The 24,454-nt window shown below is 39.2% G+C and overlaps 1 protein-coding gene across 3 annotated transcripts in view; it reads left to right on the forward strand.

Moving 5' to 3' along the window:
• Nucleotides 1–24,454, forward strand: part of LOC122994143 (collagen alpha-1(XI) chain-like) — an 89,032-nt gene that overhangs the window by 52,289 nt on the left and 12,289 nt on the right. For all 3 annotated transcript variants that reach the window (XM_044368678.1, XM_044368680.1, XM_044368679.1), the window contains 18 exons: nt 91–144; nt 1,079–1,132; nt 1,629–1,736; nt 2,538–2,627; nt 5,342–5,395; nt 9,172–9,279; nt 9,367–9,474; nt 10,113–10,166; nt 10,693–10,746; nt 14,628–14,735; nt 17,567–17,620; nt 18,169–18,222; nt 18,347–18,400; nt 18,683–18,736; nt 21,854–21,961; nt 22,137–22,190; nt 22,373–22,426; nt 22,792–22,845. In XM_044368678.1, coding sequence (XP_044224613.1) covers nt 91–144; nt 1,079–1,132; nt 1,629–1,736; nt 2,538–2,627; nt 5,342–5,395; nt 9,172–9,279; nt 9,367–9,474; nt 10,113–10,166; nt 10,693–10,746; nt 14,628–14,735; nt 17,567–17,620; nt 18,169–18,222; nt 18,347–18,400; nt 18,683–18,736; nt 21,854–21,961; nt 22,137–22,190; nt 22,373–22,426; nt 22,792–22,845 — 1,278 coding nt within the window. The remainder of the gene's footprint in view (nt 1–90; nt 145–1,078; nt 1,133–1,628; nt 1,737–2,537; nt 2,628–5,341; nt 5,396–9,171; nt 9,280–9,366; nt 9,475–10,112; nt 10,167–10,692; nt 10,747–14,627; nt 14,736–17,566; nt 17,621–18,168; nt 18,223–18,346; nt 18,401–18,682; nt 18,737–21,853; nt 21,962–22,136; nt 22,191–22,372; nt 22,427–22,791; nt 22,846–24,454) is intronic.

Below are 24,454 nucleotides of genomic sequence, written 5' to 3' on the forward strand. Positions count from 1 at the left end.
GACACTTTTAATATAAGCTTTTCAAATATTAATACACTCTTACAACCTGATGTCTTGATTTTTATGAACTGTCTACCTGTTCACCCCCAGGGCCCACCAGGAAAAGATGGACTGCCTGGTCATCCAGGACAGAGGGGAGAGACGGTGAGTGGGTAGTTTTGTCCATGAATGTGTTGTGTCGTGCCATTTGACCCTCAACATTGTGCATCAGCGCCCACTCACTCCCCACTCAGTCTTTTGCCCTCTCAGATAGGTTATACAAAAGATAAAATCATGGAAGACGATAACTGAAACAGCATTCAAGTTGTGTGCTTAGGGTGAAAGTGAGGCAATAGAAAATGGAATATGGACATTGCAATACAGCAGAGCTGATTTAGTACATCATCGCAAATGGTTAATGGTTAATGGTCATATTTTTCAACCAAACCTTTTGAGATTATAGATTAGTTGATCATTGACAACACCACTGGTCATCAGGGCCTTTGATGGTATCCACTTCAATACATTATACAGTATACTAACTTGTTTGAGGAATAGTCGTAGGTATTATGACATACACATGTTTCTCTGCATCACTCTTCAATCACATGTCCATGCTGCATTCATAGAGCAAGAAATTCTCATATTTTGTTGTTTGTTGTAAGCATATTTCAATGACAGTAATGTTTAAGTGAATTTAATTAAGCTAAACTGAGAAAAGTTTTTCAACTTTTCTGTTCACCATGTGTGTAATTTTCTTAAGTCAAGTGCCATCATCTTGATGCAAGTGCAGTTATCTGCCCTATCAAGTAAGGCATTCATTTGTAGAAAATATCTAATTTGTTTAAAATTATTGAAGGCTGAGTTTGAGACCAAATAAGGTGTAAAGATGTCAATGTTTTTTTGCAGTGTACAACCAGAAGACCATAGACTGCTCTATATAACTGAAACTGTTACTATGCTGATATTAACAACTTACACTGTAATATAGTTCCCACTGATTTTCTACACCCTTACACACAGCAAAAGTAGACAGTATTGTACATACTATATAATCCTCCTTTTGTACAGTTAACAATAACTCTTTTTTCCCCTTCAGGGCTTCCAAGGAAAGACAGGACCTCCAGGACCTGGAGGGGTGGTTGGACCACAGGTAGATGTGCATTACACTTCACTGTTATGGTTAGGTTCCATCTCCCCCAATTGTGCACACATCTTGTGTCTATTGTTGGGGGCTTGAAACTAAAATCATGAGACACTGAAATTGAAGTATGCAGCTGTAACAACAGATGAATCTTGAAAAACAATACCCATATGCACAGATTGTAATCAAGAGGCATAAAATTTTTTGAAAAGCTTTAGAATTTTTGATGGCTTCAGTGAGATCTCCTGTCTTTAGAGAGTAATGAAGCGTGGGCTGAAAATAAATTATTCCATCTCATTAAGGCTCCCATTCAGCAATGAAAAACAGGAAAAGTAGATAAAAAGGTAAAAAGTATTTGTTAACCAGTGCTGTTTCAAATCTGAGGAATCTGAATCATAAAGTCCTATCGTCCTAAAGTACCACTTCTGTTACAATATTAAATCTCTTAGTCAGTGGAAGTTTTTATGGTACATTCACCTTAATGTGTCCTTGTTGTCCCTGTCAGGGTCCAACTGGAGAGACGGGACCCAGTGGAGAGCGTGGGCATCCAGGCTCTCCTGGTCCACCTGGTGAGCAAGGTTTACCTGGAGCTGCTGGAAAAGAAGGTGGAAAGGTAAACAAGCATTTTTCATAGCCTTTGTATGCTGCAAAATGAAAGGGCACAAGTTATGAGTATTAACATGTATTATGCTGAATTAGTTCCTGGCCTCTTTGTTTTTGCATGACTTTGAGTCATGGCTGAAGTTGCATGCAGTTAAATTATAATGGAAGTAATAACATCTTAAGTCAGATAAAGGTCTTTGGTGCTATAAAGAGTGTGTTTCTGTTTAAGTGTCATCTAATAGAAATGTGAGTTGTTCTTTTCACAAACACTTCTTATGAGCTTTTTAAGATTTTATGCAGTTTACTTCTGCTGTAATAAAACAGCACTCTTATTGTTAAAAATGAATGGTTTTAAAAGATTAAAGATTGAACATATTTTTGTAGAAGAGCTGGACAGGGGGTCTTGGTTTTGCAGTTTTAAAGTCTGGAATGTCGGTGAGATAGTGTTAAAGGAAAACTACAGTGATATAATACAGCGGTACAGCAATTACAAACTAAACATGGTGCCTTTGTTTAATATCTGGTGTATTCCCGTCTTTATTATTCCTTTGATGGTTGTTTGTTAAAAAATGGCACATAACTTCTTTTTCGCCACTTCTTAATCAATTGCTGCTCCCACATAATAAGGTCTAATTTAGGCTTTTATCAAACAGATCAATCACTGTAATTGTTTTTCTTCTCTTTCCTTTGTTGTTTTCAAAGATTCAGCTTTGGTCATTGTTTTCACCTAAAGCAATTCTATGTTTAATGATTACCTGATGATATATCAGATGTCACATAAGTGGATGTTATTTTTTCTCTCTCTCTGCAGGGTGATCCAGGTGGCCAGGGTCCTGGTGGAAAGCCAGGGCCTCAAGGCCTGAGGGGCTTCCAGGGGGCAAGAGGTCTTCCAGGGGCCATGGTAACACACAGACCACCCACACATTAACACTCACATGTGCACATAAAAATGTGTCATCCCACATCCTGAGCACACACTCTGTTGAATTTAGCTCCAAACCCCAATTACCAGGCTAACTACCTGCTGTTAAACCAAATGTCAGCCTTGGCAGCGGACCTCACTAAAAGGTGTAGAGTTGGCTTACAGAGAAGTAATAGAAAGGACTGAGCCAGAAACAATATTAATGTACTTCATCATCATTTATTACAGCAAGGTTGTGTCCAATCTGCATGGATGACACCTTTATGTAAACATTTGGACATATTTAGTTAAATGATACTGAGATGTTAAAGTGCATCTGATAAAAACAGTGTGGCCAGCTGTCAAATTTAGCTGGAAAGCAGCTGTATTCTTTGTGTTTAAGAGACATTAAAATACACAGACTACTGTATGCCTAGAGATATTTTATACTTTTCTTATGATCAATAAATCCTATTAAAAGGCCAAAACCAACAATGAACTGATCCTACTAACAATTATTGTCTGTGTATCGTAAACCTGATATAGCTTATTCTTCTGTAACATAGACTTACACATCAGTCGAAAGCACATCAGTGAGCCACCCTGTAGCACTGGGTGACATGACATGTTCCTTCATTACCATGAACATGGACACCAGTAGTAGGAAGAAGCATTCAGGTCCTTTACTTAAATAAAAGCAGCAAAGAGAGAAAGACTAAAGCATTTGATTTGTTTACAATAAGCAACATCTCATCCTTTGATTCTGGATTTAGAGCTGCACTAGTGGCAGATCCTTTTTCTTTAAGGAGTTCTTGTTGTTTTCAATCGAAGAATGAGTCAATGTCCTCTGATTCTGATTAAAACCCAAACTTTGGGAGTACATTACATCACATCAAGGCCTGCTGAGTAACCCAAATTAATTCTCAAAAGACGTGGGTGTAGGTGAGAATAAGTTCAAGGTGAGAGAGGATCGCTGTTAGAGGCTGACTGAGGATCAGCTTGAGGGACTGTGGCTGAAGCTCATTTCAAGGCTGACCATTAAGAGAGCGCATGACAGCACAGCCCAGACTTATTGCTACCGTTATGTTTGTCTCATATGTGCAGAGGGATGGCTTTTACTTCATAAGAGCAGCACATATACACACAAACACACACATACATACACACAGTACACAAGCAAACAGCCTCCCACTCTTGTCTTAAAGTGATCCTTTCCAGTCACACACAGAGACAAACATTCATGTACATGTACACCCTTTGTATAAGCAAGAACATAAAAGTTAATCTCATTCTGTTTGCTTAGAGAGCGCAGGCACACAGAGGCACACAGAGGCACACATTGTGCGAGCAAACACACACAAAATGTTGGGTTGCACATTTGTTTTTTTGGGGTTTTTTTGGATAGGCATGCTCTCATAGAGCGCACACACACACATAGACACACTGTCCTCCCATTTCTCTGTCTTGAGTAAAGGCAAAGTAGCGATATACGAGCCAATAAATATCTTTTTGTGTGTCCGGCAAGAAAGATCCTTCCAGCTTTCTATATGCAGTGTGGTAAAATGCGGAGGCTGGGGAGGTGGAGAGCCTGCTTGGCAGCTTCTGCAACCCCCTGGCTCTGTTGGAGCCTGTAAATTAGTTATTATAATGAAAGTCTTTACTGCCTCTGGTGAACTGTGTTTTCCATATGCAGTCTCAGCCTCTCCTGGTGCTATGATTCAGCACAGGCATTGCCATTCAAGGGCCGGGATCTCAAGGCGATGACAGATGTCCAGAAATAGATAGACTATACCTGAACTCCTTGGCCTTGTCATTCCTTCACTTTTTCATATTGTTTGAAGATCATTTAATGACTCCTTTTGCATCAGTAATATAAATATGCCTACATAACAGGCTATTCATAATTCATTAAGTAATAGCCAATATTTCTCTGGTAGAGTTGAACTGCAGCCTAAGTAAATGTTTTGGTATTTTGCTCCTTCATGAATGAGTATTTCTGTGCACCATCCGTCGTTATCATTTCTTTTCTGAGTTTGGTGATTTTAGACAAATCCCACCACTGAACTCCCGCCTACTCAGCTCATTCACAGGATGCAGCTGGGATAGTCTGATTGCTTAAAGAGCCACCTACAGCCATGATTTTGTGACATCACAACTACTTTTTGAAGCCAATTGTGATTTAATATACTAGATTAGACTAGAATATTACTACTAGTAAGTGAGAATATATGTGTTTTTATAAGGAAGATGAAGCTGCTGCCTCTGTAAATTGGGTGCTTATTACATGTAGATATTGAATGTAATTAAATGAAAAATTAAGCATGTTTGCTCTATGCTTTCATGTACATGGAATAATACAGTAAATGTGGCAGATGCAATACACAGTAGATTCAGAAAATTTAACTTTAGAGTCAAAACAAAGAAGTGGAACAACTTGACATCATTACTAATATACAAAAACAGATATTAGCACTGCTTGATAAAATACTGTATATGCATCACATTTCTTTCCCAAATCACTAGTTATTGTATGCCTTTCTTTTCTAAGCCTTCTCATACACAGGTATACACACACACACACACATGCACACACATACACGCACACAGTAACATTTAAAGGCCTATTTGACAGCTGTGATTACTGCTCTTTCAATGGCATTGAACGGCGGCCCGCAGTGAACAAGATCTAACCCTCTCTTCTCCTCTGCTTTCAGGGTCCAGCTGGCTTAAAGGGAGGAGAAGGGCCTCAGGGTCCCCCTGGCCCCATCGTAAGTAGCCCGTTACTATGGTTACCCCATCTCTCCTGCCACAGAGATTGCAGTGAAAAGTGACTTGTGCTTTTGGAGAATGGAGTTGCACATGCTGTGCGCAGCTCCACTCTCCAGTCATTCAGCAGCACACACAATGCAAACTGCAGTGTAAGGGATGGTAGAGTAGTATAACTGAACAATAATAATAATAATAATAACAATAATACACAAAATAAGATTTTATTCAGTATGAATTAATCAGAAATATTTGCAAAAGATGACATATAAAGAAAAATCTCTTCTATGGTAACCTTTGCAACCTCATTTATTAATTAAGGTTAAGATTTCTATACACTTATTTCAGCCTTATTTTTCATTTTGTTTGGTTTTATGTTTCCATGTGTGAAGATAGTGAATATGCAGATTTATAATCACACATTTCTTCTAAATGAAATCCTCTCTTAAACTGAGATTTACTGAATTTGGTGTTGTTCCACTGTTGTATTGCTCAGCAGAAGATGAACATTTCAATTTTGTAATGATGTTTAAAATAAGGAGCTTATGAATGTGTGTCTCAGTGTTGGAAAAAGCAATATGCAGCTTGATTTATGATGTTTTTGGAGCAGCCAAGAGAAATTCTTAGGTATGAAGTTAACAAGAGAGCTGAACAACATCAGTTTGAAGCATGGCTTAATCATTGCTTAATTGCCTAATTGAACAACAACTAGTTTCATTCCAGTAACAAGATTGGTCTGCGATGTTTTCCACTCACATTTAGTGGGTGCTATAGCAACTGTTGTGGCAGAGAAGGAGGAAGTTTGTGAGTTGTTTTCACTTTCACAAAAAAAAAAATGTTTGAGCACCACTTTAAGGGAAACTTTTTAGTTAATTGATATCACACGTAATACATTTAGGATGTTTTTCTCTGTGATTATGGGTACTTGTGTCACATCCCCTGCATCACTGATTCACCTTTAACCACACTAAAGGACATCCTCTTCAATATTATAGCTGCATTCATATACTGTACTGTGTCAAATCGACTTCCTCTGACATAGTTTGGGACCCTAAAAGGGAGCAGGAGTGGCAGGGTAATCCATAAATAAGTGGGACAATTTTTTCTTCCCTTTGTCTCTGAGCCTCTCAGTTAGCGATATATGCAATGAAAAGCCTCAGGAGCTCCAGCGGTGAATCTGTACAGAAAGCTGACTGACAGGCAGCTTTGAACTGTCTGACATTTTGTTCAAGCGTTAAACGCGGGCTCCCGATAATTGCCCCTGCTCACCAGCGACAGAGCAACACCAGATTAGATGACAGCGGATATGCAGAGCACGGATGAAAAGATGATGAAAGCAAGAAGAAGGGGCATTCTCTGAATGAGTGAAACCATTTCCACTGCGAAATGAGATAGTTTTCTTAAATTGGCTTGAAAGTGAGTCATTGGCTGAAAACATGTGATAGACCATTTTGGTAGTGTTTGAAAAACTCCTTGAAAAAGAGACCGGTGTGCAATGCCCACGCACACAAGAGATCTGATATTTTCCTCCATCGATTTCCTGCCAGAGATTGAGCTGCTGTTGTGCTGTGGGAAAGTCTGTGAGTGCTGTATGTGTGTATTGCTGTTTCATGTGTGTGTTTGAAAGAGGCAAGCCAAAAAGAACAGCACAGAGAAAAAAAAAAACAAAAACAGAAAGGATGAATGCGACGAGTTGAGTCACAAACTTTGGATGTGTGTCTGAATGTTTTTGTGTTGAAGTTTTGATTTCTAGCCAGAGAGTCATATGTGGGAGAAAAACATGGATGAAATGAAAGGGAGGGAAACAGAGAGAAAGAATGTGATGTTATGAGTCAAAGAAACGTGTGTGAGTGTGTATGTGTGTGAGTGTTCGTGTGTGTGTGTGTGTGTGTGTGTGTCCTGGCGGGCAGGTTGGCAGGCTTTGGATGACAGTTTGGAGCTGTGTGTGTCACAGGCAATGTCTGTCATGAAATGGGCCAGGCATATGAGTGCCAGGTGGCAGCTCACATCAGCAGCTGAATCAGTGTGTGTGTGTGTGTGTGTGTGTGTGTGTGTGTGTGTGTGTGTGCATCAGGGTGAATCTTTGGCTTGTACACATACATGTGTTTTATTCGAAAGCAGCCTGAGACCTTCCCTGGGTAGGAGGATGCTGTAATGACCTGCTGATCAAAGATGTAATCACAGATTAAGTGATTTGGGCCACCTACACAGCGATGAGCATCCACCTGGGCACAGTAAAGAGCATAATAATAAGACACACTCGTGTGGGAAGAATGGCAAGACCTTGCATAAGGTCTTGGCAGAGGAAAGTCCCTGAAAGCAGCTGAGTCCTATTATTACTATTGCTAGATAAGAGCTTGTTCATCACCACAGGTGCTCTCATCATTGAAGCTGACAGCAGGGTCAAAATACTTATTGTTAACAGTTTATAATTCATTTAAGTTAAGCCATAGGTTACATGATTATCTCCACCAGGCATAAGCATTTGGTCGTGTGTGTTCTTGTGTCTGTGTGTCCATGAGTCTGTGTGTATCTGTCTGCAGTTAATCTTTCATACTACTGGACCCAACAGCCTAATATTTGTTGTGCACATTTATGACTGCATGCTCAAGGACCTCTCACAGTTGTGGTGTTTAACAATCTCCTTATGAGACTATAGTAAAACTTGGACTTCTGTGTTTTCATCAGTCCTCGCCATTTTACGATATACATTACGACATTGCAAAATTCTTTCCCGGCAATTGGCTAGGCTAAAAACAAGTCTGCTGCTGGCCTCATTTTGACCTCTGTTGTGGGTCAAAACTGACATCTATCGAAAAGTTTGGTCTCATCTTGAACCAGAGCATCTGCGGATTAATTCCATTCCCAGTATGTTATGATCCACTAAAGTTAGGCATGATATGAGATGCATCAATCCCATTTTTGTTATCTTCGCCGCCATCTTGACTGTAAGAGAGCCAAGAGGCTCAATTGAGCGAGATTCAACTGTTCTTTGTTTGGGAGGAGAGAGGGAGGAAGGGAGGGGTTTTATCTTGTGTGGTGTGTTACAACAAAATGTTCTAAATAAATAACAATGTTTATACTTAGAAGTTTGGACTTATCGTCCTGTTTATTGTTTCCTTATTAATTTTCTACAGTTAGGCAAACCCAGGGTGTTCGGTCACAATAAAATTACACTATTCTATGCATCTTCAAGAAAACTGAGACTATACTATACAAAAACTTAAAAAACTATGGATACATTTATATAAAACTTACACACTTGGCAGAGATCTGCACTCTACTGAGTGCACTCTTCTTGTTATAGCCCCTTAAAGCAGTTAAATAAAAAAACATGTCAAAATAAAAACCAAATTAAAATCATATTCTAGATATTCTAATGTGCTCATTGCTTAAGACATTAGACCTCAGTAAATTATGTCTTTGTATAGAGAGAAATATTTATGGTTGCCAGGGCACATAAAATAAACGTGAAGGTCTTTGTATTTTTCTGTGGAAATTGTTAAAAAAAATGAAAACAATGAGACTTATCCATTCAACTGTATTAAGGATGCTTCACATTAAAGTAGCTATAGTTTCTTAAACAAGTATTCCTTGAGAATTTCTTGATTAGGGCGATCTTTCTAATGAACTCAGATTTTAAAAGAAAAGATTTTTTTTAAGTTGATTCAAGCACACTCTCTGTGGCTGTCACACATTTTTCTGTAAAAAATTGACTTTTCTGGTTAGTACCACATAATGCAGGAATGACTAATAGGTCTTTGTTCATTGGTGACAGGGTTCTCCTGGAGAAAGAGGTGCTGCCGGCCCTGGTGGTCCCATTGGTCTGACAGGACGCAATGGCCCCCAAGGACCACCCGGCCCTGCTGGAGAAAAGGGAGCTCCTGTGAGTATTGTAAAGTTTGAGGAAAAGAATGATTTGATTGCCAGTGAAGCAACACTTCCTGATGACTGTGATCCGTGTTGTGTTTAGGGAGAGAAAGGTCCCATGGGTCCCGCAGGCCGTGATGGCATTCAAGGTCCTGTTGGTCTTCCTGGCCCCGCTGGTCCTCAGGGTCCCCCTGGAGAGGACGGTGACAAGGTGGGTAAATCTATCTAAATATCTACCTCGGAGAATGACATACTGTTCAAACACAACAAAAGCATGCATAATACTGCATTTGGTCTTTAGTGTGTCTGTACTATCATTGTAATTACTTATGACAGACCACGGCTATTTCAGGCTGCTGCATTGTTGTCACAAAAAAACATGTATTCCAATGTCATACAAACAGGCATGTCATAATAATCAGCATATATATATAGAAAACACAGTATTTAAAACATATAAACAAACAAGGTTCTTTTTCAGTTACTCTGTTTGGCCTCAAGCCTGCAATGACAGAAGATATTATTAGTGGTACAGTGGATTGTTGCACTCAGTAAACTAAATAAGTACACACTGGGTGCATTAAAACATTACAACACCTCTCCGATCTCAGTCATGTCTCCTATCACATCATTTAGTCAATCATAGTGCCGATGGGGATAGACAGGGAGCCAATCAATTAATAGCAAACACCCGCCCAAGGTCCTTTTGGGCCAATCAAATTAGAATCTCTTGAGAAATATTTACTGCTCGATCGTGGCAAATGTGACACTTTAAGATATTGGACTTTGACTAAATGTTTTAAGATGGAGATGAGAGATGTGAGCTCTGCTGTATGTATTGCACCACAGGGAGAGGTTGGCGGACCTGGACAGAAGGGAAGCAAAGGAGACAAGGGTGAACTTGTAAGTCTTTGTTTTCTTTCTCTGTTACTTCAAATGTATCTCTTTTTGCATAAGGCAATGGGTTTTACATAATTATCCTTACAAATTAAGCAAAGAACACTGAATTCTCAAATTAACTGAATAAATCAAAGAACACAGGTTATTTGTTGGCATTGACTCGTCTAAGGTTATCTTGCCCTTAACAATCTGCAGAATATAAAATATTAACTGAAGTGTTGTTATGTTTCTTAAATGATTACTTTTAATAAAAATGTCTGTTCTCTATATTGTCTATAACATTTATATTTCAATGGACTTTGGTTTCAGTCATCACAGACATAATTGGGTCAATGTGAAATAATTGAATTAAATATTGCAACGTATTTTCCTTGCCTATATAAATGGCATTCCTCCATTTAGACAGTCTGTATGAGGATGCCTCAGCATGCAATTGATTTCATTAACTTCTATTGTTCCCTCGTGTAAATGGAAACTGCAGGTATTTCTTGTCTCAGACTGCATATCTCTTTGTTCCCTGTACTTTCAGGGTCCACCAGGCCCAAGCGGTCTTCAGGGTGTGGTCGGAGCTCCTGGTCCAGCTGTGAGTATCACTTCCTCTGGCCATCCTTGACGTATAATCATACACTCTCAGCCCACTTTTATTAATGGTTATACTGAGGAATAAAACATGAAATGAAAAGAGTCCCGCAAATGACCCCCTTGTACACCAATATTTCCTCCAACTATTATTTCACCTTTTAAAAAAGGTATCCAACATTGATTTGTCGGATATTGAATTTTTAAAAATTCTGTTTTCAACATTTCAGATGCCTTAAATTGTGTGTGTTCTCCTAATGTTAGCTGGCCCCTGGTTACCTGGTTACCATTGTTGTGGGTCAGAACAATGAAATAACAAACCAAGTTTGAAATATTTACACCAATTCAAGGCCTCATTAAGACAGTGATTCTTCAAAACAGAAATTGGAAAAGGACTGAAAGTGTGTGGGAAGATCTTTATATCATAAATGTCTGGTTCTACAGACTGCCACCTGTTATCCAATAGTTTCCAACCATGTTCCATTAAGAGAAATGTGCACTCGATGCAGATTTTCACTGATTTATTTTTACTTCACCCTGTCTGGCAAATGGTGTGATAATCAGTTAAATGAGCTAGATTGGAAGACTTGGCTCTTAATGGTGCACAGTTGGAGACAACGAGGAACCCTGATTTAAGAAAACATTTTATTCCCCAGATTGACAGAAATGAAGTACTTCCTCCAGCCAGGTCAGGGACAAATTATGCAAGTAGTATTACTTTATAGTGCCGCCTCTGCAGTCCAAATACCTTTGGCTGCAGTCCCCATTCATCTTAAAATCCCCATCCTTTTATCATTGTAATGTTACACAAATTTTATTTTAATTGCGACTTTTACTTGAGGCAACATATTAGTATTAGGGGACCCCACAATGAGTTATGTCATCACAGCTGTTAACACCCTGTTCTTTAGTAGACAGTTTTTTAACAACCAGCCATGAGTTACATGACTATTACAAAAAAAATCAATTAGTGCAATTAAGAGTTTGTATTGCATTGCCATTCACATATAGGATTAAACTTGTGGCCCTCCAGTTTCAAAACTGTCTCACAACCCACAATAATATGCCGACTCACCAATCATTTCCATGTCTTACCTCATATGGCACCAGACATAGCTGAAAATACTGCCTTGTATGCTGCGGACCAGCCTCTACTCATCCATCTCATTAACACAACAGGAAAAGTCCTGTTTCTACAATAGCTGATGGCCTGAGGGCAACTAACAGCTCATTGCTGTAAATTATCAGGCCTTAACAACCATTCTAGCAAAAATTCAGCATCTGCAGGGCTCCGTGGGGGCTAGAATAGACCTGGTGAGACGGATTGCCGTGAGCAGGTAGTGCACCCAAGCTGAATAACAAATTATTTAACAGTTGTTTGTCCTGGTGAGTCAGTCTGCTCATGTGTATTCATACCTTCATAACAGAGTTCTGAGTCATGCTGTGTAGTTTCAACATTGTCTGCTTTCTCTTTATTATTGAACGTCCTAATGCTGTTATCAATTTTGACTATATCTACCCCACCTCTAAATGCAGGAAAATTGCTGGTGTTTGTAGGGGAAATGAATGATCCAATTTCCTTTTCAACTAAGGCTTAACGATGTTTACAACAGCTCAGTCACCAGTGCTATTGTCTTCAAGATGCAAACTGTTGGAATGAAGCACTCTATAGCAGCACTGTTGAGCTTCATCAGGATGTGGTACACATCCCCTCTACAAGTCAAATGTGTTTTTGTGTTTAGTAATATCTAATAAGAAGACCGTGAAGAACTTTTTAAAATATGAAATCTGGCAAAGAAAAATCCTGAAATTGCCACTTACATTTGTTTAGTGGTCAATCTGAACAAAATACACTTCAGGTGACTTATAACTTACACCTGCCTGTGTGGTGCCTTAAGGCATCTCTCATCCCCATAGGTACAATAAAATACAAGTGCCTTTGCTAAATCTTATCTCATTCAGTTACATCAGCTATATGTATATTTCAGATGGGCCCATACAAAAATTCTCAAGTCTCAAACTAAAGACTCACAGTTGTTTATAGCATATTTAGTGCTCTACATTGACTTATAATGATTAAATGAATAGTTTAACATTTCAGGAAATACACATATTTGCTTTTTTGCCAAGCGTTGGATGAGAAAATCAATACCACTCTCATGCCTGTACAGTAAATATGCATCTACAGCCAGCAGCAGATTAGCTTAGCTTAGCACAAAGACTAGACACAGGAGAAAAAGTAAAAAGGTCAATCCATGTACCTGGAGTCTTGTTATTACTGTGAGGTTGCCAGACAAGCAGCAAAGACTCCAGGAAGTTACAGCACCTAGCCAAGAAATAGATCAGCACATAACCTTACCTGAAACCACAATGTGTGACACTACACTTTTTGTGCAGGTACTAGTTGGTAGGCTTTTTTTTTTCCTTGAGAGAAAGTCAGGATAGCTGTTTTCTTCCTGTGTCCACTCTTTGTGCTAAGCTAAGCTAAATTGCCGCTGGCTGTAGTTTCATATTTACCATACGGACATTAGGGTGGTATCAATTTTCTCTTGACAAGACAGGAAATAAGCATATTTCCTAACAGAGTTTCCAAAAACTGTTCCTTTAAAGCCCTGACAGAAGCTTCAGCTTCAGCATGAGTTGAATGCACACATTTTTGCAATTGCTTCTCTCTTAGAGATTTATTTCAGTATTTCAGAATATGTGAAAATTTTTAGAATAAGATCAGTCATTTCTGGAGATTATAGTCTTACATTCTGAGCATTTACTTTGGATGACAAATTATGCGGGAGCTAAATTCAAGCACTCTACATCAAATCACATCACTGATGCTGATTTCCCAAAGCAGCAGTTTGGGCATTCAGATTTGTGACTTTTTTACGTATAAGTCCTTCTAAACTTTAGCCCACCTTGTCAAAGAGTCTTCAGTCCAAATCTGTACTCACGCTACCTGTAATCACCTAACATTTCCCTCTAAACTGTTTTGCATTTAGTACGAGCGCCCGAGGCTGCCTTCATGTCCCAGGGCTTAGCCAGAGCTCCACAAGCACTTTCAAGTGCTGACATGCGTTTGAACTGAAAACTCACAGTTTGTCAGCACTTCACTGCTTCCCTGTAGTCTCCCCTTTCTATCCTCTGTTGCCCTGTGCACATCTGACTTCACAGATGAAGTCAGCATCTTTCACATACACTGTTTACCATAACCCTGTGGCTATACTGTACTGTAGCTTATGTTTCCAGATGAGAAGCTTTGGTAGACAGGCTGCTATTTTCCCGGGTAGCCCAGCAGTATGTGGCTCAGTGGCTAAAACTGTTGCTCCGTGATAAAAATGGATGTAATCTCACCCTTGATCCTTTTCGGTTTTTAGTTTAAATGTCTTCCATAAATTTTTCCTCTGAATGCTCAAAGTGCTGTCCCATTCAAAAGACTTTCACATCGACTCTGAACTCTGTTATCACTACACAGTGAAATGTGCCAAAACTCTAAATGGCCTGTGAATATCTGCTTATGAGTTAGCCTTGAAATACATTGTTGACCTATTCGGGGTGCATGCTGGGAAAAGCTCCAGCCCCTCATGACCCTGAGCGCAAATATGTGGGTGTAGTGAATTGATGGATGGATGAATTGCCATAAAATGACCTTCAGAAAAAGCTTTAAGGTAACCGTCCATCCTAATCTGTGTTTGAATATGGGCATCGACCCACCGTCTACCATATGAGCCTGGATATACTCCATAACCTTGAAAAGGATTAAGAGGGTAAAGAAATCCCATAAGAGAAAATCCACGTAGATATGAATGTTTGTGGACAAGCGTTCACTGAAGCTCCGGTTAATGGGGATCAGAATGAAGATGTTTGGATTTAATGAACTTTGACCTCCCACAGGGTAGCGACGGTGAGCCTGGACCAAGAGGACAGCAGGGTATGTTTGGCCAGAAAGGAGATGAAGGACCCAGAGGATTCCCTGGTCTACCAGGACCCATAGGACTGCAGGTAAGTTTATACCAAATCTGCACACACACACACACTTTGCACAGATGCCTACAGATGCACGTGTTGATTCTCTTTCTTCCATTCTCTGAACACATGACAATCTGATCATGTTGAACGCAGCCTCATAGGTATACACATCACTTTTCCTCTGTCAAAGCCAGCCGGAGCAGAATTAGTTCCTCCACACCCCTTAAAACGACAACATTTCATCTCTCCTTTCATCATTTACATTACATCAAAACAGAACATAATTTATTAATGCAGCCTCAGCTCCTAATAACACTTTGTATTGCTCCTGGGCAAATAATGCTTTTTTCCCCTCAAGGACTTTTCCTTAGCATAGACAGTGCTAAAAATCCATCACCATTGCTAACATTTTGCATTTGGCATTTTGCCGTGGTGTTAATGGTTGGGGGAGACTGCCATTGGTTTTCCACTCAGAGTACATCATTATCATGCAGTAAACCTCTCCCCTGCAGTGCTCCCAGGTCTAAATAAGAGACCAGCTGCTTTGGTAGCCTGTATTTGTGTAGGTATTTTCATCCATCTATAGTACATATGCATTTATCCTTTGCAAATATGTCACATAATACACATATTACAATACACATATGCATTTAGAGCAGATGGGCACCTCTGAATCAGTCAGGCAGTCAGTGATTTGTTCAAGGCTGCTTGGACACATGACTGGACAAAATTGCTTTGTGTAATATTTTATTGATAAATGACCAGCAGTTTTATTTTCCTCCTTAACACACGTTGGTCTGCAGCTATTTATCTTATTTTTAATTTTTATTGGTTAATCAATTCATGCAAACGTTTTTCTTGAAATCATGCACAGAGAATAGCAAGCATTTTTCTCATTTAAATGTGATTGTGTATCTCTGAAAGAAGAAATAACACATTCTTCATCTTACAAATGAAAAGTTTAAATGATAATTTATACAATTATTCAGTGCACTAATGGGATTCAATGATGCAACCTTTCTTGTTCTGGTACGACCAGCAGCTTATGGTGGCTTATATTTGCTAATGTTAGCAAAGTTTAGGTAGAATTTTCTGTGTACCTGACATTACTGAGTCAGTTCACTGACTTGATGACCCCTTCTTGTGCTACTTCTACGCTATGTTTTAATATTTACAGTGCTATTATTGTTGGTGTTCAGTAGGAGTTACAACATACTAATCGTATGTTTGTATGTTTGTTTTTACCAGATCTTTGGCATAAAGAAAATTTGTCCAATAAGGATGTAACACTAAGATTAAGTCTAAGCTTTTCTACTATCGCTCTCTACTTTGCTCTATTCAACTTTCTTTGATTCAAAACTGCAACAGAGTGAAAGAGGAGCAAAAGGGCAAAGCATTGGATCATTTAGGCCAATAAGCTGAAGTTGAATAAACTTGCTTTGGTGGCAATGAATAAAGAAACGGCACACTTTAGAATATCTCAAAGTCAATTATCCAAGGACTCACTGAGGATGAAATTAGCGCGAAGCCCCGCTGGTCAATAGGGCCAGATAACGTTGTTATTAAGTGCAATTGGCTTTTAATTGGGCATAATGCACTCCATCTCCACTCTTTTAATTATGTTTGGCTAAGCTGCCCTTCAATAGATGGCAGCAGTCACTGCGAGCTCAGCTCTTCAATGCAATTATCTGTAGCATTAATGATTTTTGACTATGGGGAATGAATGGCTTCGGTTTGAAAGTCTCCCATCATTTGGGGCTGTGTTTGCCGTAGAATATTGGAGTCCTCACTGAGTGGATGAATTCCTCCGATTAAGAGGTTAAGATGTGGACATAGAGGAGAGTAAATGTCAGATTTGATTACACCAGAGTGCCCTTATAGTTCAAGTCTAGTGTGGAAAGGTAGAGGGAAATGCCTAATCATAAGTAAACATTTATTGATTTGCTCAGATATGTGTGCCGAAGAGTAGTTGTGTGTGTTTATGTGCCATATGTTAATGCTATTCATAATACACCTCTTCTTTACAGCCTTCTAATCCATTAGATTTTACAAACAAGCCTAACAAGCTCATCATTCATCAAGAGCCTGTCACATCCAAACATTATTTATGAAAAAAGTTGCTTTATTTTCCATTCTTACTACCCTCATGCTTAAGTCCCAGACAGGATCTGTTATAAATTAGCCTTCTCTGCCTTTGCAAAGGTACAGTAAATCAATGAAATGGGCTGAAACTACACATATGTGATTGCAATGATCGATATTCGTGTCATTTTGGCTTTACGGTAACTTATCATTACCGCCGCTTTCCACCCACCTATTGATTATGCATGCTCCATCATCCAAGTTTAACTAACACAACAAATAATAACGGCAATTATGCAGATAGACAATAAGCAACAATAGTGAGTGAGAGCTCCTTCATTTTCATTGCAGATAGACCTTCCCAAGTTGTATTCAGACTGTTTTAGTCAAGCATGATTGAATCCCAGAACTGGATAATACGCACTGCCTGCGCTGTCCCCTTTGTTTCCACTTTACGGTGGACGTAGATGGATGGAGCTTCCATCCTGTAATTTACACAGGCTGATTATACCCAAGCCTCCCATACCCTTTAATTACAATAGGCATCCTTTTTGACTAATTGTGTGTTTACACTCAGGGGTTCTGGTTGTATTAATGCATTCTCCATCACATCACATCCTAAAGCCCACTATTCAATACACATCATCCGAAAGTACCTGTTAATGAGCAGCAAAAATGTATTAATGCTCCTGTCAGTATATTTTCTAATGCGCAGTTTTGTCTCATGTGGTGCCTCACATGACCTTTTTCTTTGTTCTAAAGAATATTTTCCTTCTTCCTAGGGTTTGCCCGGCCCTCCTGGTGAGAAGGGAGAGAATGGAGATGTCGGAGCAATGGTGAGTGTAGCTCTCTCTGTGACTTTTCTGTGTTACAGTGATTCACATTGTTTTCACGTACAAGCCAGTGAGGTGGGAAATTGTGCTGATTGTTCTGAAGTTTTAGCTGGTGGTTTAGTTTGGCAACTCCACCAGCCACTTGGCAGATATATTTGAAGTCTTTGGATGATTTATTGACACAAACATTTTAGCTAGTGAAACCTTTTTTTGTTTTTTCTACAATAATTCAGAAAATTTTCACTATAGTTAGACTACAACAAAAGTGTTCTCAATATAGCACTTAGAGGCGAGTACAATAGTTTGCAGAAATGAGTATTACGTCCAAATTTTGTATGGGGGACTGATTTTCTTACCTCCCATATGATCAAACATATTCTGTGCTGTACTGTCATACACAGGTGAAATCAACATGATAGCAGTTGGTGAATATTTACAATGTATTTTTTATAGTTAAAAGTGCATCGTTCATTTAATTTGCTCCCTGCAAGGTGTTAAGAAAGCCTGTAACACTGCACTATACTGAACATAACTTCTATGTCTGTCGACAGGGTCCACCTGGTCCTGCTGGCCCCAGAGGTCCTCAGGGTTCTAGTGGAGCCAATGTAAGTGTAATTGTTTGTTTTCACTCTTTTCTGTTTGACAAGGCTTCAGTATTGCTCAGTATGGTCAACATTACATTTTTTGATTGGATAGTCCCTAACTGATGACTCTGTGATTTGTCTACAGGGAGCTCAAGGTCCTCCAGGTGGTATTGGTGCAATGGGAGGCGTTGGTGAGAAGGTACAAATCCATATCATTTTGTATATACTTGATAAGTTCTTTCAGCTTCCAAAAATACTTCCATTACTTTTCTTTGGTATGTTTTGTCCCAGAAGTAGTTTCTCTGTCTGCCTCTGAGGGACACTATAATTTTGTACTACTACATATAGCTTTAAAAGGTTTGTGTATTTTAAATGAAAGTAGAAGATACATTGCAAACCAGAACCAGAGTTGGGGTTTGTTTACTATCAGTATGATAATCTATATTTTCATATATTAATCTACATTTTCACTGTCATACAGGGAGAAAACGGCGAGGCTGGCAACCCAGGACCACCGGGAGAGCCTGGTATCGGAGTAAGTACAGTAACATGCCAGATCAAATTTCAGATTGCATTTTTATTCAGAAAAACAAAAGCACTGACCATTCATACATGTGTAAACCATGTATGAATATACATAGCAAGTAGCATGAACACAAACCAGCAGTGTATACTTGTGTGCTATTCATCCTTTGGTTAACTGTGACTGTTTAAACTTTGCCTCCATATTACTGTAGGCTGATGTGTAGCAATGCTAGCAACCTGAGGGCTTGTCAGCAGATAATTAGCTCAGTTGCATTTGGACACCCTCGCTGCGATGGTGTCATTAATCTAACCTCCTGTACTGGGTTGCTGCAAGAGCAAAAGTCATAATATTCTATGAGTTATTTTGTGTGATAAAGTATCACAACAGCATGCAGTTTGTTTACAGTAACATTTTGTCATTTGACATTTCGGAAATATGTTTTGACAGGCAGTTCCCTTTTTCATAACTCATTTAACACTGATTCACATGGACATCACCTGCACTGATCCACATCAGTTTCATAATGCAGCATACTGTGTTTGCCCACAATAACCTCACTGATGTTTACTTTTAAATGGTATAAATCAAGATAAAGTATTCACAGTAGGCATGCTGATGTTGAGTATCTCAGATCAGAGCAGTGCCATCAATTCAGGCTAAGTAGTAGACATTGGATGTGTAGTTATGGGTACAGACCAGTCACCCTCCTTGAGTCTGAGTCCATCAGGTTGTATTGACGTATCCGTCTGCTGCCGTGTATCTGTTTACAGTGACAGATAGACCTGGTGTTGCACGTCACATCGAGGTCAATTTCCGAGGTGCTGTGCTGGCATCGACTAGTGAGGTTCTCTGCTCTAATGGGCCAACTAACGAGGCTCTGCTTGTAATTATGCTTCAACTGCTCTGAGTCATAGCCAACACTTTTAAGACACTATTTCTGCTATTACTAGAGTTCAAATGATGTTGTAATGATGAGTTTTAGTGTAATAATTTAATGGAACAAATTATGAATTTAAAAAGAAACCCAGTTCAGTTCAGTTCAGTCACTTTATTATCCCAGATGGGAAACTTGATTTGCAGTTAGGGGCACAAGATAAAAAAAAAAAAACAGCACAAGTACAAAACCAAAAACAAAAGTACAAAAACAAAAAGTACAAAAATGTTTCCTGTGCATACAATATACAGAACACAATAATACAACAAAACAATCTCTAAAATGCTAAATTACATGTGCAAATTTAGCAGGATTATTGCACGGGAAATAAAGGAGTTTTTACTCCTATTGCACTTGAACTGGGGAACTCTAAATCTACAGCCTGAGGGAAGAGTTTCAAACTCAAAGTGAAGGGGGTGGTTTGTGCAGTCTAATAAAGACCTGGCCTCTCAGAGAACTTGCTGGTCAAAGATTGTCAGCCTCACAATGTAGCTCAGGTGGTTTTTGTCCTTGATGTTCAGGTTACCATACCAACAGATTCAATAAATTACTTGTAAAACAAAGACATCATTTTCCTATCTACATTATAAGAATTTAACTTCCTAAGGAATTACAAAAGTTGCTGTCCCTTCTTACAGACGACATCAAAACTGACATCAAACTCGAGGTTTTTATCAATGACTGTTCCATGATATTTATAATGTTCTACAAATTCGATGCCAATTCCTTTGAAGAAGGTCTGAGATAGTGGGTGGGATGATTTCCTTTTAAAATCAATGACCATATCCTCGGTCTTTGTGGCATTTAATTGGAGAAAGTTCTCATCACACCATTTGACAAATTCATCTACCACTGGCCCATGCTCAGATTCATCTTTATGGAGCAGGCTGATGAATTTCAGGATATGCCTGTTCCCATGATGACTTCTACAGTCGCTGGTGTAAAGAAAGTACAGCAAAGGGGACAGGACACAGCCCTAAGTACAGCCAGTGGAAGTCGTTCTGACAGAAAGCCATTCGCTCTCACCCTCTGAGACCCTTATGTTAAAAAATCTACAATCCAGCCCACAAAATTTACATCAAGATTAAAATAAATCAGCAATTTCCTAGCTAAAACATGTGGCTGGATAGTATTAAAATCAGATGATAAATCCAAAAATATGGGTACACCTAGAAGGTCCTGGTCCTCATGCCAGGTGTTTATACAGTCAGCTCTTTAGGGGTTCCGCTTTTAGCTACCGAGACAACAATGAGCTCCTTCCATAACTCTTCAACCCTTTGCTGCTCTAGAGACATCGTAAATATATAACAGAACACTTCACATAGCTGTTCTGAGCAATACTCAAGCAGTCTTCCTGTGATACAATCCGTCCCAGGGCTCTTTTTTGTCTTATTTTTCTGAAATACTGCTTTAACATCATGAGCATCAATCATCTGGTTTGACTTCGTAGGACTCCTTGCATATTTCCCTAAGTTCATCTGCAAAGTCATGGGTATCAAATCCTAACTAAAAATATATTTAGTGCTTCAGCTAGGTCTTTGTTGCTATCATAGACTGTAATGCTAACTGGCTTGTTTTCAGTTTTTTGCTGGCCTGTCAATTTCCTTGTTCCGTCCTGCGCTGTCTTCAAATTGTTGCTGCTTAATTTTCCTCTAACTTATTTTATATTGGAACTTGGCCCTCTTAATTTCCATTCCGATCTCTGTCCCTGACTTTCTTTTTTCTGTCTCATTACCTTTAAGGAAGGTCCTATGTTTTCTATCTAGCACATTTTACAGGGATTTAAGTAACCCATGGCTTGTAATTAGGGTACACTTTTAACAAGCTTCTTAGGAATGACAGTATCTTCACAAAATGTGATATAACTGCATACAGTCTCAGTGAGTTCATCAATGTCTGAGGCAGAGTCCTTAAACATAGACCAATCAGTATAATCAAAGCATCCTGTAATCTAGAAACCCAAGAGCAAATTATCTGTTAACTACAGTTGAAGCTCAATTCTTGTTTCTTTTTTCTGCTGTCAGAGCCCTGTTTAGAGGTCTTAGAGCCCATTTGGTGTACATTTTGATGCCCGTTGGAGTGACAGATTTGACAACACATTTGTCTTGTGTCTTAGTTTAGCATGCTATTGTCAAAGTGTCATGGATTGCCCTTATGTGGTGTTGACAAGTCTGTGATTCATTTTTCCCCAGGGCCCAAGAGGAGAGACTGGTGAGAAGGGAGAAACCGGCCCACCAGGAGCTGCTGGACCCCCCGGTGGCCGCGGACCCCCTGGAGATGATGGTCCCAAGGGTAACCCTGTATGTCAGCTCCACCGACACACACAGCCATGACTTATGCATTATTAGAGCTGTCAGCAACAGCATCACTGTGTCATATTTCTCAGTCGAGCTGTCTGCTACCAGAGCTGTTGTTGACGTGATGTCAAATATCTAAGTCAAGCTCAGTCGTCTCGGTGTCTCAATCTCTCTGCAGGGTCCTGTCGGCTTCCCAGGAGACCCTGGTCCTCCCGGTGAGCCTGGTGCTGCTGTAAGTGCAACATTTATCTTTCAATCAACCTGATGTTGTGATATCATATTTAGGTTATTATAACATTGATGAAAACTTAACATTTTTTTTATGTGTCACTCTTGATTTTCCCATTTTGCATAGAAGTATTACTTGCATATTTTGAATTAAGTTGAATGTTTCCATTTGTGTATTTTGTTTAGGGTCTTGACGGTTTACCAGGTGACAAAGGAGATGATGGAGAAGCGGGTCAACCTGTAAGTCTCACATCATCTGAATTGTGAAAGTGAACAAATGAGGAATATCAGCTAGTCACATTCTGCTACTAAGAACAATTTCCCATTAACAATAATGTAGGAGAATAGAGCAGGTGTCCCACCTTAATGTAAATATAACCTGAGAATGTAGAGTATTTTGAATTAAAAACACTTTGTAGTTTACTATACATTTTAATTTCAGTGCTGTCAAAATGGATAATGCTTACAATGAAGCAACAATGTGGTGAGGGGAGGATACATGCTCATTCTGTGAAAGTGGATCACTTTTTCAAATGTAGAGATATGTCACAAAACTCTTCATTTTTCATGAAGTGGATTCAAGTGTTCTATCTACTCTAATATAGGGCCCTTCAGGTCCATCTGGTGAGGCTGGAGTACCTGGACCTCCTGGCAAAAGGGTGAGTACATTTCCAGAAAGTATGCATGAGATGATACTTCTTTTAAGCTCTTGAGATGTTCTGTATTTTTAGATTCACAATGATCATACAGGCTGCTATTACCCACTGCAGGGTGATACACGTTTACGATCATACGTTTAGATTTTGATTAATATTAATATACACATGTGTGACAGGAAATGATGCCCATTAGTTTAACTGAGTGTCTAGAATAGCCAGTAATTGCAGATACAGATCATCTTGTAAGAGAATATTGACATATTGTGATTTGACTTGCAGTAATGTGAAGGCAATTTGACTGCTGCTGCTGCTAATGTCGGAAAATTAAGTTGTCACATAAATGTCTGGCACTGGATGCCCTTTCTGTCACGTCAAACTTGAGCTGAGATTATTACATTTCACTAACGCAGTATTTGGACTATGCCTTCCATTACAGTAATAATGTTTTACAGTTAGCAATAAAGCATATCATTAATGTACCATATGAAAGCCTGGTGCGTCATGGCAAGACAGGAAAAAGATTTTGATATTTAAAGTCAATTCATCTTATTTTGTGTACTTCAGCAAAAATGCTGCTGAGCAAAGTCTGACTTATCCTCTGCAGAGTGACTCTCTCAGTCAGCTCTGCTGCCATCTCCATGTATTAAAGGATAATTCCTTTATATTTTTCTTATTATCAACAAATCCCATGAGAAGACCAAAACCAACAATTGATTCTACTAACAAGCGTTGGCTTTGTAGTCAAAGCTGACATATCATATTCCTCTGAGAAACACAGCTCCATTGTTGTCCAAAAACTATTAATAACATACCATTGAGCCATACTGTTGCACTGGGTGACATGGTTCTTCATTGCAAAGAACATGCGTACTGTAGTTTATTTTGAGTCAATCCCACATACACCGTCTAAGTGGTTTAAACACTTCCTACATAACACACAAAACCGCAGCTGAAAATACTCCCCACAAAACTGACTTTTTGCTCCTGTTTAAGTAATGTTTCGATTATGAATTATTGAGCCGTTATATCCTTGACACATTATTAAAATTTTACCTCTTCAGTAGGAATAAAAGGGTTTGGGCATAAGAGCCAAAGACAGGATGGAGAAGCCGCAAAGTATTAAGAGATAGAATGTTGGTTTTGATCTTTTCATGTTTTTGTTGTTGACAACAACAAAAATACATAATATTAGCAGCTGTATCCTTTAAAGGTATACTATGCAGGATTTTCCTTGAAAAAAAAAACAATGTAAAGACTCATGCACTCGGGACTCGTAGCCTAGCGGCCAGGTTACATCACTGTCTCCGTCTCTCTCCTCTGCTCCGCTCTGCTCTCTGTCTCTGTGTCATGGATATCTAAAGAGCTGCAGGTCTGCGTGTCCGCTTGACTGAGCAGAGAGGCCACAGCGGGCAGGATGAAGCTCTGCATTCACATAAAATCTGGCAATGCCGCACCTTCCCGCAGGGTTGTGCAGAGATGTGAGCGTGTTTATCTGTGCTTTAAAATGTAACCGCCATAAAACAATCAGAAAATAACATTTTATTTATCTGATTCACGGCTTTGTTATCGCCAACGCTGCTCGCTCTCTTCATTCACTCTCTAGCTCGCT

The sequence above is a fragment of the Thunnus albacares genome, chromosome 12 (genome assembly GCF_914725855.1).
Source record: "Thunnus albacares chromosome 12, fThuAlb1.1, whole genome shotgun sequence".
Lineage (NCBI taxonomy): Eukaryota > Metazoa > Chordata > Actinopteri > Scombriformes > Scombridae > Thunnus > Thunnus albacares.